Source organism: Macrotis lagotis, chromosome 6 (genome assembly GCF_037893015.1).
Source record: "Macrotis lagotis isolate mMagLag1 chromosome 6, bilby.v1.9.chrom.fasta, whole genome shotgun sequence".
NCBI classification, from domain to species: Eukaryota; Metazoa; Chordata; class Mammalia; order Peramelemorphia; family Peramelidae; genus Macrotis; species Macrotis lagotis.
In genome coordinates this window covers 47167672-47187414 of record NC_133663.1, presented here as the reverse complement: position 1 = coordinate 47187414, position 19743 = coordinate 47167672, and the positions used below count along the sequence as shown (strand labels likewise).

General features: G+C 37.9%; 1 protein-coding gene across 1 annotated transcript in view; it reads left to right on the top strand.

Annotated features, from left to right (window-relative positions):
• Positions 1 to 18573, top strand: part of GYG1 (glycogenin 1) — a 42560-nt gene extending 23987 nt beyond the window's left edge. The window contains exons 5-7 of the mRNA XM_074191116.1: positions 7445 to 7571; positions 14731 to 14950; positions 18315 to 18573. Coding sequence (XP_074047217.1) covers positions 7445 to 7571; positions 14731 to 14950; positions 18315 to 18488 — 521 coding nt within the window. The 3' untranslated portion in view covers positions 18489 to 18573. The remainder of the gene's footprint in view (positions 1 to 7444; positions 7572 to 14730; positions 14951 to 18314) is intronic.
• The last annotated feature ends 1170 nt before the right edge of the window (positions 18574 to 19743 follow it).

The following is a 19743-nucleotide window of genomic DNA, read 5'->3' as shown; positions in this document are numbered from 1 at the left end:
AACAATCACCATCACTGACATTTGTAAAGGGTATCCTAAAAGTTTTAGTGACTAATACAGCACATAAATGGCTTTAAAATGTACCAAGACTTTTTGGAATCCTCCAGTGGTTTCATGTTTCTAAAAACTTTCAGGTGGGCCTCACAAAGAGCCCTATGGAGTCAGTATGACACCATTTTACTATTCCTTTACACTTAAGGAAAAAGACTGAGAAACATGTAGTGTCTTGCCTATGATAAGAGGTGAGATTCACCCTCAGGTCTTTCTGACTGTTGAGTTGCACTTTTCTTGACTCCATCCACCCTCCATTCTTGGCTTATTCTTGCCTAAAGAAGGGAGGAAAAAACTTGTGGATAATATCAGCCAAGTAGGTAACACAGTTCATGTTTTTTTTTTTTTTTCTTGAACAAAACAGCTCTCTCCCCTCACATCCATATGTCAGGTCCAATTATGTCTGGAGACCAAAACACATTCTACAGAAGAGAGGAGAGAGAGTTGAGACAAAGCCTCAAATTCTTCTGAATGGTTACACATAAATGCTCTCCAGAGCAACTCACAGGGTTAGAAAGGTCTTTGGCAAACTGACATTTTTGCCTATCCCCTTCCCCAAGCATTAGGAAAAATCACTATTGAATTTAAATTTTTTAAAACTTTTTCATAAACTGATTTTTTGATTGTTGATAGTTTTCTAAGCAGACTGATCTAAAAGGCATAGATATATGGTGTGTCTCTGTGTGTATTATATAATTATGTATAGGAAATATGTTTTATATATAAATATATACATATATATAACATATAATATGAAATACAAAATAATATTACTGCAATTAGAGGCACTATTGGACTGGATAGACCAGCTTCAAATCCTGCAAGGTCAGGGTTCAAGACTTAGATCTGATACATTTTATTAGCTATATAATTATGAGCATTATTGTAATAATTGTTTTTCCATTTAGTTGGCTTCCTTTGTAATCCTTTGCATCTTATTTTATGCATTTTTAAACCTTCTTTTGAGGTGGGGCCTATGGGCTTCATAAGACTGCCAAGGGAATCCATAACTCAAAACAAAGAATATCTATTCTAAAGCTATTCATTACAGATAAATTGCTGGTATATCACTGAAGGGAATTTCTACACTGGAAATGCCCCTATTCCTCATCCCATGATGATTTTTCTTCCATGGAAGGAAAATAGTACAAACTGTAGGAGTAGAAACAGGAACCAGAGATTTCCTAATTGCCGCTAGAAGAGAGGACATGTGATTGATATGAAGCAGTGGAATGTGACAATTTGGGGCAGGAGGGTTATCTGTGAACTCCTCAGAGCTTATCCATTAGCTCTGGTTCCACTACTCTGGACTTTAGGCTATTAAGATGGTAGAAGTCAGAAACTGTGGCTTTACCAAGTTCCATTTAAATATAAGCCATCTTCTGCTTTTTGTGTGTGTGTGTGGGTAAGCCACAGTTGTCTTAACTCAGTGGCATTTTGGGTTGGAGGAGTACTTTCCTTTGATCATCTAGAATAGACAGTTATAAAATCATAGATCTAGAAGGGGCCTCAAAGTCCAATAAATCAATTCTCTTTTTTGCATATGGGAAAACTTGAGACCCAGGGAGATGATGGTCGCATTTGAACCAGGTCTTCTAACTTCAGGTCAGGACTTGCTGCTTCTCAGACAAATTCTTGAAACTCCAAACAACAAGAGTAACTTATATTTATAAAACAGTTGGAGCTTGCAAACCAATTTTTCCAGAACAGCCCTGTGAGGGCAAATAGTTTTATCCCTATTCAACAGAAAAGTAAGGTAAAAGTAAGCTAAGGTTCTAAGAGACTGGAATTTGAAGTTGGATCTTAGATACCAACTTGGTCATCTAGACTAGTTTCTAAAGATTTTTAAGGAAGGACAAATTAGAGGCCTTTCAAATTTCATATTCCTCCTCAGAGTTAATCTGGGGTTCAGTATATGGCTTAAATTAAATGTCTGGTAATATATCCCATGGTAGGTGATAATATCACCATATAATTATATCCTCTACATTTATTTTTCTTTAGAGTAAATTTTATTGATAGCTTTTATTTTTTCATCTCAGTAGCTTTTGGAACTATTCCCATCTCTCCTCCTTTCCCCCATCCAGTGCATCTTCTTTCAGGAATGCAGAGGAGGTAGCACCCTCCTTACAAAGGATCCTGAAGCCCATCTGGATAAAAAAAAAAAAACAACCAGGGCTGTGTACTTTTAAACAGATGGTCTATGAGACAAGGTCTCCAGAGGGTTTTAGTCTGTGACATTAATGCCAACCAGCGAGAAGAGGACATAACCATTGGAAAAATACATAAATTAAAAATGGATAATTACCCAAATAGCTCCATTTCTGCCTTGTAAAATGGGAACCATTGTTGATAGGCATATGATAGTGTCTCCATAGTTGATAGTTTGCTGGCCCCACTCAGCTACCTCAAGGCTTGCCATGCTGTTGTGTGCTTAATAACTGCATTTGAGCAGCCAAGGGGAAGAATGAGAAAACTCATTGAGCTGTCTCTGTTTTTTTCAAAACTGGTGCCCTCTGGCCCTTTCTGCAATTCTTCCACCTGCCTTGGACACACCCTCAGATCTGGCAGATCAGGGCAATTTTACTATCTGGGATTGTCTGTATTAAGATGATTGGAATTAAAACAGCCTTAGCTTGTCAGATTAAATAAAGCCACCAGATTGAAAGGTGGATCATCACTGGTATGTACTTGATGGTCATGAAATCAAAATCACATTTATGATTATGACCTGGGGCATTGTTAGAGGATGTATGTGTTCCAGGGAGGACTTGAACCCAACACTTCCTGGTTCCAAAGTCAATTATCTCTACTATTTCATGCTCTTCCTCTCCCTTTCTCATTCTCTTTTTCTCTTTTTTTCCCTCTCCCATTTTCCATCCCTAATTTTCTTTTTTTTCTTTCTTCTCTCTCTCTCTCTCTCTCCCTCCCCCTTTTCTTTTCCCTTCTCTTTCCCACTCCTTCCTCAATTATTTTGAATCATGCTCTAATTCAGGACCAGCTAGAGGAAAGGCAACTGCTACTCTTTAATGAAAATTGATAAAAGATGAAAATTTGCTTAAACTAGAGAGACTAATGTGTAATAATGGAAATGTATGTAAGTTCAAAACTTTTATTGATGTATTTGTAACCACCTATAATTTTATAACATCAGAAGCTCCTGGGTAGCTTGTCCATGGGAAGTAAAGGATGGACCCCTAGGGCTGAAAGTCTAAGGGTAGAAAGAGATCATTGGTTTCTTACAACTCCCATCACCTGGTGGGGAGGGAGGAAGTTGAGTCGGTCTCCCTTCTCTTCTTTCCTTGGCTGCTGTCTCTCTCTAAACTCACTCCTAGTGACTTGGATATCAGATCAACTGCTGCTTTATTCCCTAACCATGAGGAATTGTAGGCATATCATAATGACTTTACCATAATGAATGAATGAATAAAGCATTTATTAATGGCTTATTATATACAAAAACTGGGTATATAAATAGACTAGGAAGATAATCTCTATTTGCATTCTACTGAGGTGGAACCTTGGTAAAAGGAGAAAAAGTATGCCAAGGAACTCAAGATCATAGTCTGGGAAAACCAGTTGAAGGAACTGGGGATGTTCTGCTTTGAAAAAATAAAACTTAAGAGGGGTATAATTAAATGAAGGATTGTCGAGTTTATTTATCCAATTCTATTTGGTCCCAGAAGATACAACCAATGGTGAGAGGCTATTGTAGGCTTAGGTCAAGGAGAAAAGCTTCTAACAATGTGAGCTGTCCCAAGTGGAAAGAGTTGTTTGGTGGGTTGAGAGTTCCATATGGCTGGAAGTTTTTGTCAAAGGCAGTATAATCGCCCGTGGACTTTGTTGTCAAAGGGATTTTTTTTTAGGTTTTTGCAAGGCAAATGGGGTTAAGTGGCTTGCCCAAGGCCACACAGCTAGGTAATTATTAAGTGTCTGAGACCGGGTTTGAACCCAGGTACTCCTGACTCCAAGGCTGGTGCTTTATCCACTATGCCACCTAGCAGCCCCATCAAAGGGATTTTTATGTAGGCATGGGTTGGACTAAATATCCTTTAAAGTTGTGTCCAACACTAATTTTTATGATATTATGATACAATTAAGAATGATGGTCATTGAGTGAACCACACTGATTCCATCTTGTCACTCCATTCTGGAACTAGAAATTCTATTCAATTATAGGTCTAGCCCAATTTCTTATCTCAAGAAAACTTAATTCAATTATGGGAATTATGAGAAAATTGCATTGTTTGAATTTAGCCCTGGTGGCTTGAAAACTGAACCATCTCTATTTGTTGCTTAGAAACCCTTAACCAGAGACCCTGGTTCTGTTGACCAGAAATCTAGTCAGATCCCAAGATTGATTCAAGGAGTTTTCTCATAATTGTACATTTCTAGTCACCCATAAGTCTTATTGGACAACTGGCCCCAACTGGGTAATCAGTTATTGTTTCCATATTCTTTTGATTGTTTCCAGACACTTAAAGCGGGTGGAACACTTCATTCTCTGAAGTTAAGGACTTGCACCTGTTCACACTGTCCTTTTTGACCTAGAAAGTTCCTAATCTTTCACTCAATTAGAAATCTTATTACCTAATGTATTATTTCCTATTGATTAATTGACCTTATTTGATTATTTGTTTTTAATTCACAAAAATGTCTCCCCCTTTATCAGCCCTAAGCTGTGGAAGAGATCTGGCCCCAATTAGTTACTCCATTGGCATGCTTAATGCATTGATATGCTCACAAGCTCAAACCCTTGCTTCCTTAGTGATTTCATCTCTTTCCCACCACATACTGTATTTTGCATTTCTACAGTTTTTAAGTTATTGATAGTTTTAGTTTTTATATCATTTTCAACTTGAAACATCCCATGGCCCCTCCTCCCCCTACCATCCCATCCCACTCAACAAATTATCTCATGTAATAAACAATAAAAAAAAAAAAGTGGAGGAAGAAGGGAGGAAAAGCTCAAAGTCCTGTTCCCTAGTTTTCTGTCTCTGCAAAGTAAGGGGAGGAGATATAATTCCTCATCTCTTCCAGGCCAGGCTATGACTAATGACAGTGTATGCTTTTTTTTCTTTTGGGTTCTTTTCACGTATCTTGTAGTCATTTTGTATGTTTTTTCCTGCTTCTCACTTCATTCTCCATTAATCCATAATTCCTATGTTTCTGTGATTGTCATTTCTTTTCACATAGTAATAATATTCCTTTATACTTATGTACACAGTTTGGTTAGCCATCCTCCTCAATTGCTGGTCATCTACTTTGTTTCCAGTTATATGCTACTAAAAAAAAGCATAGTAAGCGATTTGTAATCTTTTGCTTTAGATTTCTCAGTGCAAGATTATATTTATTCAGTCATTTCAGTCACATTTGACTCTTTGTAACCCCATTTGGAGTTTTCTTGCCAAAGATACTAGAATGGTTTGCCATTTCCTTCATTTTATAGTTGAGAAAACTGAGGTAAACGGGGTTAAATGATGTGCCCAGGATCACCCAGATGATGATGTTGTTTGTCTTTTGTTCTCTAAGAAGACTAGGAAATCAGGGATGCCATGACCCACAAGTGAATTGGATGTAAGTGAGAAGTGTGCAAAGTCACCAGCCTCTCTTTCTCCTCCAGAGCCATCTGGATCCAGTGTTCAGATATGGATCAGGACTGAAGATGGCCCTAGCCATCCTAACTTTCCCAGGCCATAGTTTGCCTAAGGCAATGCCATTCAGTCATTAAGCTTGGGTAAGAGAAAGAATGAAATAAAGAGTAAAGTGTCTGAGACCAGATCTGAACTCAAGGAGATGAGTCTTCCTGACTCCATCCTCAATGCTGTATCCATTCCTCCACCAAACTACCTAGCCACCTAAATTAGCTGCCTTTTTTTTAACTACTGCCTGCCCCTTCTGCTTGCCTTGGTCTTGTCTCCTTGCTTCCTTCCAGAATTTATTTTACTCTTTGGATTTTTTTTTAAGTTTTTTTGCAAGGCAAATGGGGTTAAGTGGCTTGCCCAAGGCCACACAGCTAGGTAATTATTAAGTGTCTGAGACCGGATTTGAACCCAAGTACTCCTGACTCCAAGGCTGGTGCTTTATCTACTATGCCACCTAGCCACCCCGACTACGCCACCTAGCTGCCCCTACTCTTTGGTTTGAATATTCTGAATTACAAATTCCCATCCATTTGTCTAAGTTGTTAGAATATGTTTTTGTCCTCAGTTGGTAGATGGATTTAGTTGTTTAACAGAAATAATACAGTCTTTTTTCTGCATGCACTAGATTCAAAAACACATTGGCTGGATGCCTCTGGTGTTTTCAGAGTATCTGGGGATCCTCAAGGTAGACTGGAGGTCTTTGGGCAAGGGGAAGATTAGGACAGCTAGCCCAGGATAGTAGATTCCAAATCCTGATCTCCAGATCTTTTTTCAAAATTGAAAACCAGATTCTCAACCAAATTTCTAATAGAATCCTTTCAAGAATGGTGATTACTGTGTATGGTGATGGAGCAGATTAAACCTGGAATGCACTTAGGAAGGATGACTTTGGAAAGAACTGCCCACATACAACCTGCTTGCTCCAACTGCTGCCTTCCTGTCCCCATGGCCCAAACTACAATCTGGCCTTTAGAAAAGGAAGCAATGAACTGTAGCAAAACATGCTTTCCTTTGTAATCTGTCATATTTCCAATCAGGAAAAAAGTCTGTCTATATGAGAGAATGAGGATTGTTTTACCTTTTGTGTTTTTTATAGTTTGATTTGCATAGTTTAGGAGATTTTAAAAAAACTTAGCTCCAAATCCCTTCTTTTCTTCCACCCTACCAAGCAGTATGAACTTGAGTAAGTCTTACTTTTCTTAGCAGGACCTCAGTTTCCTCATCTGTAAAATGGAAGGCTTAGCTTGTGATTTCTGAAAACCTCTCCATCTATAGTAAGGAGTACACATTCCCTTTTTTTTTATCAAGAGATTAAAATCCAGATTTGCCTTGAGAAAAACACATTTGATTTATATGTTCAGGCTGTGTATCTGGTGATCAGCCTTAGCTCATGTATATTTGTTTTGTGATTTAGTACTCTTTCTGGCTGGACTAGAAATTTCAGTAAGCTGAGTGAGGTGAGAGGAATGGATTACCTACACTTTTTGGAATTCTAATGGGATAGGTTGTTGCTTGTTGAGCCAATAAATAGGCATCATCCCCAAACAGAGGAAAAACCATCCTAATTTCTTTCTCAAATTCTCTTTATTTTCTGATTCAGAGAAGACATTTCATAAAAATGCCTTGAAAAAGTGCAACTCAGAATTAAATGAATTCCCAATAGAAGTAGGCACTAATTGGGAATGATTAGAGCTTATCTTAATAAACTCAATCTAGTAATGTCCCTTCTTTCCTATTTTCCCTTTCAGGTGGGGACCAGGGTTTGCTGAACACCTTCTTTAGCAGTTGGGCAACCACAGATATCAGAAAGCACCTGCCATTTATTTATAACCTAAGCAGCATTTCTATATACTCCTACCTCCCAGCATTTAAAGCGTAAGTAGAAACTAAGTTCTGGGTTTTGATCAATGTGGGGAGGGTGGCACCTCCAGGAGAGGGTTAGGACTAAGTTTTCACAAGTTTAGGGAATGTAAGGGGGGAGGGGGAAGGGGGATCCTGCCAGAAAAGTTCCCATGACCTGAACATATCGGTTCTTGGTGCTAGGAGGCCCTCTACTTTGGGAATATCCTAGATAACTTTTCTCACAAAGAGATTCTTCATGAAGAAAGTGAAAAAAAGCAACAATTAAATGAAGCTTAGTATTACCAGAGCTCAAGCAATGTTAAACAGTAGTAACCTTTGCAACTGTTTATAACTAGCTTTAAAAAAAAAAATAGAAAAGTAAATCTTTAGAACAGACTAGTTTAGTAAGCAAATACAAGAGTCCATTGATCTCTAGGTCCCAAAACACAAATCGGTGAGGGAAGGAAGGGCTCACTATCTTGCAAGAACTTCTAGGGAAACTAGAGGCATCTTTCATCACATGTCAAAGTCGGTTTCCTGCAGGTGAAGAGGTGAGTGGATTGTCGGTATTTCGAATTTTGGTCTAATTTGGTCTAATTTTGCGTTGTAAACTGTTTTCCTAGAAGTTCTTGTAGGATACTAAGCCCTTCCCTCACCAGTTTGTGTTTGGGGGCCTAGAGATCAATGTATTTGCTTACTGAACTAGTCTGTTCCAAAGCCTAGTTATAAACAGCTGCAAAGGATGCTACTATTTGACATTGTTTGAGATCTGGTGATAAGTTTCATTTCAATGTTGCTTTTTCTCACTTTCTCTATGAAGAATCACTTTGTGAGAAAAGTCATCTAGGATATTATTTCCAAAGTTGATAGTTCCCAGAGCTGATTCCTCTCCTAGCCTCAATTTCCACATCTGGGAAAAACAGGAATAATTATATCACGTCTGATTTTCTCTCACATAACCTTATCCTGGACCGTAGACATACGTTACATCACAATGCGACATTCTCAGAGCACAAAATGGGTAGAATGTTTCCTCCTTCACTCTTTTTGTTACACCTTTTGTCCATCAATTTAATCTTAAACACATCCTCACATCTCTAGTTACAAGGTGTCATCTTGAAGGCATTGTCCACATTCCTGTGACCTTCTACGTCAAAAGAGATGACTTTGCCCACTCTTCATTATCAGTTCAACCTTGTACAAGGAGTTTCTTCTCTGGGGCTAATTTCCCTCCCCCAGAGAATGAGAGAAGGACTAAATAAGTTTTGAGGTTCTTTCTCAAAAAAAAAAGTTCAGAAATTATGATTGTATTTAACTTGTCTTTTCTGCACATGAGCAAACAATGACTCGTCAGCTAAACAGAAGTAGTCAATGTAAGCATGATTTGCTAGGAGAAACTGTCCCAAATCCTTCCAGCACCTGGCTTTTAAAATATAGCCCATCTTTACTTGGCTATGGTCCTTTTCATCCTGAGCTGACTTTATTTCTACATTGTCCTATTCTTAAGGTTCTCCCATGAGATCAAGCAACCTTATCCCCTTTATCTGTTTATCTTTGAAGTTCCTTTCATATTAATATATAGTTATTTAATCTTATACAGAGAATCACATATTCAGAATGGGAAGGGCTCTCAGAGACCACTGATATTCCTGAGGTCTCCTTCCAGCTTCAGATCTACAGCAGGATTATAGTCTCAGAGAATGTTAGTGATTTCAGTGTTACACAAATATTAAGTGATAAAACTAGGTTTCGAATCCCAGTTTTCTGATCTCCCCAGGCTACACCCATTCCATTGTACCACATCACTTCTGAGTAAAATATCTAGAATAACAAAAAACATTCTTTCAATGAATAGGTATAGTTCACTGGTAGATGACAGAGATAGGAATATGGCAGTATGCTTTCTCTGAGGTCTATGAAAAGAATAAGGAAGATATACATATGCACATATACATATTTATACATACACATATACATATTTATACATACACACACATATATATATACATATATGTGTATAGAGAGAGGGGGGAGACAGGGAGAGGGAGAGGGGGAGACAGAGACAGAAAGAGTGTGTGTAAGAATCCAGTCCTTGATTCTTGTAGCAGACTTTTCTAGGGCTTAGCTAAAAAAAAGAAAAAAACAAGTTGTAGTCTGTTGAATTAGTCCCTTCATTCCATCAAAGTATCATTATTTGTAACTCAGAGTCATAAAGATAATTTTATGACCTCCCTGCTCTAATTCTCCCTCAAAGGAAATGAAATAAATTTATTCTGACTCTTGCACATTCCACATGGTAAAGTCAATGCCAGGTTATGTTAGAAAATGGCTTTATAAGAATAGTTTGAACTTTGTCATATATGGAGCCAGGGATCAGGTACAGGGCAAACTAGACAATAGCATGAGGTACAAATACGCATAGGAGCACACTAAAAAAAATCACCCTTAAAGATATATATTTTATTGCCAGAAAATTCAATTCTCCATACCTCTTAGATATTTATTTTGTGATTGTTAATGTTGATTTTGTTCCAGAAAAGGCTCAAAATTTCTACAGGGGAAATGAAGAGTCCTGATTTTTAAACCTTGGCTATGCTACATAAATTCCATCTCTCATTGTGCCATAGGCAGAGAGTTTCCTTCCTTTCCTTCTGAGAACAAATTGCATAGCTGTTTCTCTAGATCAGATGTTCTTAAACCATTGGTCCACAAATTCTATAAAAACTATTCCTGGATAGATGTCAGGGAGTCAATGAATTCAGATAAGGAAAAAAATGATATTCTGTTTTTTTTTTTTTTTTAGTTTTCTTTTGCAAGGCAATGGGGTTAAGTGGCTTGCCCAAGGCCACACAGCTAGGTAATTATTAAGTGCCTGAGGTTGGATTTGAACCTAGGTACTCCTGACTCCAAGGCCAATGCTCTATCCACTGCACCACCTAGCCACCCCAATAATTCTATTTTCACTAATTTATAACTGAAATATTGTATTTCTTTCAATGAATGTTGGTACAAACCACAGAAGTATTAGGCTTAGCCAGACTTCTATTAAGGTCTCTAACAATAGAAATTTCTGTTCTAGTCTACTATTGTATAGAATAATATAATAAGATATTACACAATAATATTTTATAGTGGAGCATTTAATGTCACTTGATATTCTGGGACATCTTGGCTATTTTCTGCTCAGAACAACCTAATCATAATTATGCACTTCCCACCTAGAAACCTCTGGCATAGTGCAGAAAAGGACTTTAGCTTCACAATTGTAAGTGACTCACTGAAACTCACTCTAGTATTTGAAACTTCCTTTTATTTGGAATTAAAATGTAATACTAAAATCTATTACTCATTTTAAAAAAATCAAATACTCATTAGGTTACTGTTAACAATTACACTAATTACATACTATATATATATAATTAAAATGAAACTAGAACATTTTTAAAAAATTAAATTGAATATTGATGACAAAATAGTCTGAGTGTTCACCTGAACCACAAAATTCATTGACTTTTTCTTGATGTCTGGGAGGTTTCATTTTCAACTTTGCTTCACACACACACAAGTTATTAGTTAAAAGAAAACAATTAACAAGGTACAAAAGGTAATCTGATTTCTAATTGGAGAAAAGTTAAAGACTTTCCAATTTGCTAAGGAAAGAATGAACAGGTGCAATTCCCTGAAATCAGAAAGGAATTTGTTCCATAGTCCCCAAATAACTGTATTCAAGGAAAAGGAAAATGGAAATAATCGACCACTTGCTTGAGATGTATGATGAGAGAAAACTTGTTGCATCAATTTTTTGAATCTGACTGGGCTTCTGATCAGCATAACTAAGGTCCTTAGTTAAAAGGGTCTATCAGCACTTGGTAGAGGTGGTCCATCACTTATGTAGCTCCTCTGACATTCAGGATGCCTGCAGTCCTGATGTCTACTCCTGAGCTTTGGCCATGAGGGACAGATATAGCTAGGTCAGCCTGACACCAGATACAGGCATATTCCCTCCACTCTGGTGAACATGGAAGACAAAGCTCAGAAGGAATGAGGTGTCCCCAGGACCATCATCAACTGAATTCCCATGGAAATCCTTTCTCTTGCTTCCTATTTACCATATTAATTTCCAGTTCCAACCACTCCTGGGTTGAAACTCAGCTCCAATCTTCTAAATTTGTTAACTAGGAGGCTCATCCATTAAATTCTATCTGATCTTTGGGTGACTCCAGGTTGCCCAAGAATTACTCGGACAGCTAAGCTAAGCAGGATTGTACCTGGCTCCCACTCAAGCTCTGTCTTGTGATCTGGATGTCTCTTTTGAGATTCCATTTGGTTTAAAATTAGAACATTTATTTTAAGAAATACATGCAAGCTGAGACAAATCCTTAACACTGAGTCAGAAGAGATGGTCATTAGTAATTTAAACACTATTGTGATATCTGCCCAACTTCTCCCCCTCCCCCCCCTTTCTCCCTCCCCTCATATTGAGTCTCCTAAATCCTTGGATGAGTCAGTAATCTTCCTTGTTAATCTTGTTTTTAAACTGAGGTCACTAGAATTTTCTTATCTCTTGACATCAATATTTCTCCCCTTCCTCTTGCTTTAGTTGACTATGAAATAAAGGGTTTTGGTTTTTTACCAAAGATCACTTAGCCTCTGATTCAGAGGCAGCTGGAAGTGCAGTGAGTAGAATTCTCAGTCTGAAGTTGAGAAGAACCGAGTTCAAATTTGACTTTAGAAACTTACTAGCTGTGTGACCCTGGGCAAGTCATTTAACCTCTTCCTTAATTTCCTCAACTGAAAAATGAGGCTGGCATAGTACCAACAATCAAATGAGATATTTTTAAAGCACAGTCCCTAATACATAGTAGGTACTTAATAAAAATGATGCCTTATGTGCTTGCCTAGCACACAGCAGTGATAAATGATAGATTATCATTATTTTGTTAGGTTAGTGGGTAATTTGTCAACTAAAAAAAACTAGACAACATAGTGTTGACTTTATTAGATTTATAGTTCAGAGAATGTTCAAATACTTTTTAAAATTGGAATTTTAGCTCTGAGTGTTTTATTCCCTAACCATTTTAAGATTATGACAAATGAATGGGGGATTAGTGAGATATGAACTGTGGTTCTTGACCAGGGCCACTATGCTCCACCCACATCCACCATTCATCACCATCATCACCATCACTCCCATCACCCCCATCACTACCACTACTCCCCTTACCACCACCACCACCACCACTACTGCCTCATCATCCCTCTTAGGTATAATGACTTCATATAAATGTTCAGTAAGCACCTACTCTGTGCTAGACTCTGAGTATATAAAGACAAAAATGAAATAGTTCCTGTTCCTTCCATTCTCTTGGGGACAAGCAATATAAATAGGGGTAAATAAATACAAAATTAAGCAAGGGGGAGGGGTATATTATTTTAAGGGTGGAAGAATCCAGAAGATATTAGAAACTTGGTAGGATCTTGATTGGTTTCTTATAGGAAGAAGTACTTGAAATGACCTTTGAAGGTGAGGACTTTGATGAAGTTGAGAGGGAAAAAAGGGAGCACCCAGGCTTTGTTAGGGTTGAGTGGGGGGAGGCTAGAACCATAAGAGTTGTGGAGAAAGAGGTTTTATATGTCTTGGAATATTTGATAGGATTATTTATCATTATTAACAGTCATAATTATAAAGTACACCCTTCAAGGGATTTCCCTGTAGACACTTACCTCCTCTTCAGTAGCATTTTTGCCAAGAAGAGACTCAATTTTGATTTTTACCTTGCCCTGCTGTGCTTCCTTTTAAAAGCCTTTAAAATAACAAGCCAAAATAGTCTTCCCTGTATACACCCCTTTAGATAGTAGCAGAATCAAGACCTTCCCTCTCCCTGTACCTTCCCAGTTAACATGGATTCAAATTGCAATGACTAAGTTGCACTCACTGCTGGACATTAGGTGATAATAGGATCATTGGGTCAAGAAAGATTTACTTTCCTCTCTGAAGAAACAGGAAATAGTTCAAATCCAGTCTCAGACACATAATAATTGCCTAGCTGTGTGACTTTGGGCAAGTCACTTAACCCCATTGTCTTGCAAAAACATATATACATGCATACATACATATATAGATAAAGAAAGAATTCTCCTGTATCAACCAAGAAGATATCACCAAAAACAAGCTGCAAACTCTTTTAAATAAACCACATGAGGCTTTGAGTTGAGAAATGCAAGATAATTTCACATCTGGATTTCAGAAATAGCGGTTTTCTGCAAAAATATCTTACAGAGTAAGATGACTCAACATTTCCCATCAGCCTCTTTACTACATCCTGTTGAGTTTGAGTTACTACTAATACTACTACTACTACTACTACTACCAATGTCACTACTCCCCCCACTATCACCACTATTGCTACTACTACCACCACTACCACTATCAATATCACTACTACCCCACCACTATCACCACTATTGCTACTACTACCACCACCACCATTACTACTACTACTACTACTACTACTACTACTACTACTACGAACTTATTAGACAACCAGCATCTATGTATAGTGTTTTAATATTTGCAAACCATTTTACAAATATTACTTCATTTTTTTAAATACTTCTAACAACCCTAGAAGGTGGGTGCTGTCCCTAATTTACATTTGAGGAAAGTGAGGCAGACTCCACTCTAGTATCTTTTTCCAAATGAGTTGTATGATGAACTAGGTTCAGGGGTTTTGACCACTACTTTCTAGACCAAAAACCACTTGTGGCTTTCTCTGTTCCTATTCTCTCTTCTGTCTCAGGTACATGTGTCTCAACAGGGAGAGGCAGCCTCTGTAGGCAATGGTAGGAATTGATGATAGTAGGGATATGGGGAAAGGATAGACAGTTGAACATTTAAACTGTTGAGACTTCCTGCCTCTCACATGTACCCAGGTACAAGGCTACCTATTCACCTTTGCTTTTCTTCCAAAGGTTCCCTTCAGAATTCCACTTGCTCTAGGATCACCAACCCCACTACTATTTTCCCAGTAGTAGAATAAAAATATATATTCAATGCATCCTATCCTAAAGTCACTGTTTTTGTTTACTACCACTGCAGGAACTTTTATTGCAGCTGAAAGGACAGTAAATACCAGTGTTTTCCAGTAGGCCCCAGGAATGATGACTTACAGTGTTTCTGTTCACTTGTCAGATTTGGAGCAAATGCCAAAGTCGTGCATTTCTTGGGACGAATCAAACCGTGGAATTATACTTATGACCCCAAAACAAAAACCGTCAAGAGCGACACTCATGACCCCACTGTGATCGACCCTAAATTCCTCACCATGTGGTGGGACATCTTTACCACCAACATTCTGCCTTTACTCCAGCATTTTGGAGTTGTTAAAGACACCTTCACAGCCCTTAACGCGGTAGGGTTTGTTTTTCTCTTTCTTGAGTAACATAATTCAGCTTCTGACCTGGTTTGAAGGTGGGAGGAGATAGGGGATGGGAGAAATAAAAAAAGAATAAAAGCTAATCTAATTTAAGCCATCAACTTAGTATCTAAGAATTGAAGCAAAAATTGGATAATAAAATATACAGTAAGGAGAGTCATGGTGGGCCATTTGCTTATTGAGCTTCAACAGTGTTGCATTTCTACTCGAGGACTTGTCAGATAATGCAGAGGAAATTAAGGAAGTACAACTGGCCTCTGTTTTCAAAATATGTAACAGTATAACAAGAGAGACAGAATAAGCATATATATAAGATTAAAAAGACAGAGCCAAAGCAACACACATGGGAATGTATTCAGAGCAGGAGATAGGGACTGCTTTATCCAAAAAAAGGAGTACATCTCATCAGATCCAGCTGAGTATAGTATATGGACATTGCCAGGAGAATTTTGAAGCAATTTGGGGCTAGCTGGGGTTCATCTGGAAAGTCTTAATAGAGGTAGATCATCTCTAGGAGAGAGAAAGAGGAGAGGAATGTGTTTTGATGGAAGAAAAATAAGAGGCAGCCATCCTGAGTGGAGGCTCATTGAAACCTTGAATAGAAATGGGCTGGGAAGCAGGTATAGCTAGAGCAGAAAATGCAAACCAGACTGGAAGAAATACATACTGATAATAACCAATAATAACATTATATTGATCAATGCTTAAAAGATCTCAAATGAGGTTGCGCTTTTTAAATGACCCAGGCTATCTGTCAAAATGATGAGTGCTCTAACCCTTTGCATGTGTTTTAGAAATCACAAATATCCAAGAATTCTTTGGTTAATAATTTTCCTTCTGCATAAGAGGCTAAGACATTTGCAGTGAGTGTGCTGCATGAAAATAATATGGTAAATGTCCCTTTGGTATTTTGGTAGGTACAATATTGTGCAATCATTAGGCAGGAGCTATCCAAAGGAATCTGCTTAGAGAGAAGTAAGACTACTTGGGTTTTTTGTTAATAACCCTGCCCCTACACTCATCTCTTCCTGTGGCATAGGCAATGTTAAGTTCCCTTTAAGATTCCTCCCTTAGGAAATTCAGTATGAAAAAATGGAATATGAGATACTGAGAAGTTTAAGGAAGAACAGGGATGATGGAGAGAATTATAGTCAGCTGATCAGTCACAGATTATCAAGTCATCTATCATTCTTATCTTCTGATACTTGCCTTACTTTTGGCCATTTCTCTATTCCCCACCTACAGTTAGAATAGTAATAGATGGCAGTTTTGACTGCCTTTGTTGCTGTCCTTCATTCTCAAAGAGGATCATGACATCAAGGAAGATGATACTGTGGCACACAAGTGAACTGAATTTGAGTGAGGGGGTGCTGTGCAAAGTCACAAGCCTCTCTTTCTCCTCCAGGGCCATCTGGGTCCAGTGGCCAGATATAGATCAGGATGCAGTGGGAGATCATAGCTTTTTTTAAGCTAAGGTCTTTAAGTGGTCTGGTTTGAGGCAAAGCCCATTCTGTGATTAAGCCTAAGTAAGACATGTGGTAGAGAATGACCTCTTTTACCTAGATTAAAAAAAAATCTGAAAGGGGAAAATCAAAACAATTACTATTTACATTCACCCTGGATCATTCAGAACCCCAAAATTTCACCTGGGATTTCTGGGATGAAAATTGACTTTCCTTTTGGCAAACCACAACCCCAGCTTCCTTGGTGAAGGTTTGAAGAAAGGAGTTTGTAGCTGCCCTCTTCAAGTCTATATTTTAATGTTAAATGGAAAGATTAGACTAGATTATTTCTAATTTTTTTTCCAGTCTGAACATTCATTCAGTAATCCTTCACTTCTAGAAATAGGATCTTATTGCCAAAGATAATTCAGCAAAGGTCCATTTCTTTTTTTTTTAATCAAAAAAGAAGAAACAGTGGCAGCCCTGTGGCCCTGCAAGCATAAAACCTATCCACCCCTACAACCAGGAAAAAAATTGTTAGGAGGAACTTTGAAGGAAAAACAAAGCTAAGAGCTGTGGAAGAGAGAGCTGTCAACCAGGGACCAGAAGAAGTCCACAGCCTTCATTAAGAAATAATAAGAGAAAAAGATAAGAGCACATGTGTGAGAGCAAGTGAATTCAAGGAGTGGCAGCTGGTCAGGATCTCTTCCAGCTCTGTATCGTAAACCTGTGAGTCTCAGCTGTAATAAAATGATGCTAGAAAATATATCCCCAAGGATCAAATAACAGCTGAATTGTATAGGCCAAAATGAAATTTGGGGGAGTTGGAGATTATTACTGGTGAAATGGTTCTCATGCTAGCTTGTTATTGGAGGAAAGAATGAGGACTTTGCCATTCAGCTGCCTTTCTTTTTTCTGTATTTGGGTTGCTCTATGTTCTTACTTCACAAAAAAAAAAAAGAGTTCTAAAATTAAAAGAATCAGATGCAGGATCTCCAAACAAGTATGGTGCACTAACAAAGAGCTTGGATTAGGAGTTGAGGGATTTGGGTCCACACTGTAGTGCTCTCACCTTGTGACCTTAGGCAAATCATTTCTCCATATCTATTCTAATGAGAGAATTGGACTTGTCACTAGATGATCTCTTTAGTCCTCTTACCTCTTTATTTGTAATCCTGTAAATTGGAAGTAAAAACCTTGCTGATACCTGTTGAAAAATTGAGTTTCATAAAATCATAAACAAGTTTGCTTTATAATTTACACAGAGTGACCTGGGATCTCTGGACTATAAAGAAAGCTAAAGATGGGGAGTCAGGGCACTCGAGATTAAGCAGAGTGAAATGACAAAAACTGAGGGGCTTCTTTCTTCCTCTTCCATGAATAAATTTGACTTCCAAACTTGAATAGCTTTCCTGTGTGGGGCAGCTTTGCTGTAGGTCTTGTATTAAAGCTGAATGTCTGCGGGATCCAGTAAGCTCTTCATCTTTCCAAGCCCATTCAGATAAAGAGCTTAGAATAAGACATGCTTTCCCTTATCCATCTTACCCTTTCTGATGAACTGTTTGCAGCTTTCGGGTTTGGCCTATACTCTGGCTTTCTCTTGTGGCTTCTGTAGAAAGGTATGCAGATCTTAAACCTAACCCTAATACCTGTGCCTTTCTGATGTTTTCACCAAGAACAGTGTTCATTTTGCTAGGAAAATCATATGACCTTTTTAATGTTGTTTCCTGATTTCTTTTTACATTTCCTTTCTGAGTTTTTTTGTTTGTTTTGTTTTTTCTTTGCATGACAATTCATCCCAGTTTTTCTTCCCTTCCATTTACTGCATTCTTTAGAGACTTTTTTAAAATAGTAATTTCTAGCTCTCAATGAGGTATTGATTATGTTTCTTCTTCTAGGAGGAAATCACAAATGCAATCTCACATATGTCCATTGGGGACCTCAGCCCTCCACCCCAACCATTTATATCCTCAGAAGAACGCAAGGAGCGGTGGGAGCAAGGACAGGCTGATTACATGGGAGCAGATTCCTTTGATAATATCAAGAGGAAATTGGACACTTATCTTCAGTAGAGAACATCTCCATTTTCTCTGTGCAAACTTTGGCTACACAGGACTGATTCCAGATAAATTAGCATCTAGAAGTGTTGAGTATGGTTGTTACAGTTGCTAGCGGCTTTGACAAAAGCTCTACGTTTGAAGGTTTTAGAGTACTAAAGGTGAAAACTGGACAAAAGTCAAGAAGTGAAGTAACATAAAAAGCTCATTTTCTGATCATTCAGAGAAAACAAGTAATTTTCTATTTAATGCTAATTACCAATAAATCTGATGAGAGGGAATGAAGCCATTAAGCTATTGGCCTCAGTTCTTGAAATCTGAAGAGCTGGGCTCCAGTCATTTCTCCTTTATCTTCATGAAGTGGGAATGGCGCTATGATTTGCCTTGCTGTCTTTCCCATAGTAGATAGATATTTCAGAATTGATCAGAGACTGCCCTGATGGTCCCAATTCTTTTATGGAAAAGCAATGTAACATTGTCAAATTCAGTCACAAATTTAATAAATGCTATCACAAACAGTGACGCCTTTTTTATCTCTCTAAGAAACTGAAGTTTTGTTTGGTTTTTTTTTATGTTTTCTTTGTACAGTAAGGTAGCAGGCTGGAAGACAGTTCTATATGGTCTGGGGATGAGGGTGAGTTTTCTGATTACCTCTCTCCAGTGGCCCTATGTACAAAAAAAAATAAATGCTTAACAGTGAATTTTTGCTTGTCTATTTTGGTTAAGAATTAATTTCTTTGCCCTGCCTGACTTATATGGTAATTCTTATAATACTTTTTTAAAAACATATTGAGTAGCTTAAAATGAGATCATCTCTTTTATAGCCACAGTAAATCCCGAAGACCATTCATTGAGAGATTGCAATGTTTGTCAGTGGAGGGGAAAGAATATCCATACCAATAAAATTCTTGAATATAAACAGAGAGAGAGAGAGAGAGAATTAGTTGAAGAACAAACTAAGATTGGTAAAGTTGCAGAAGACAAAACTCCTTTGCAAACACCTAGGAGAAAAAACAAAACCAAATAATTCTGACTCCAAAGTGATTCTTAAAAGTTTGAAATGTGGAGTGGTTAGGTGGCACAGTGGATAGAGCACCGACCCTGGAGTCAGGAGCACCTGAGTCCAAACCCAGCCTCAGACACTTAATAATTACCTAGCTATGTGGCCTTGGGCAAGCCACTTAACCCCATTGCTTTGCAAAAACCTAAAAAAAAAAAAAGTATGAAATGCCCCTAAGGAATATACTTTCCACTGAAAAGGTCTAAGTTA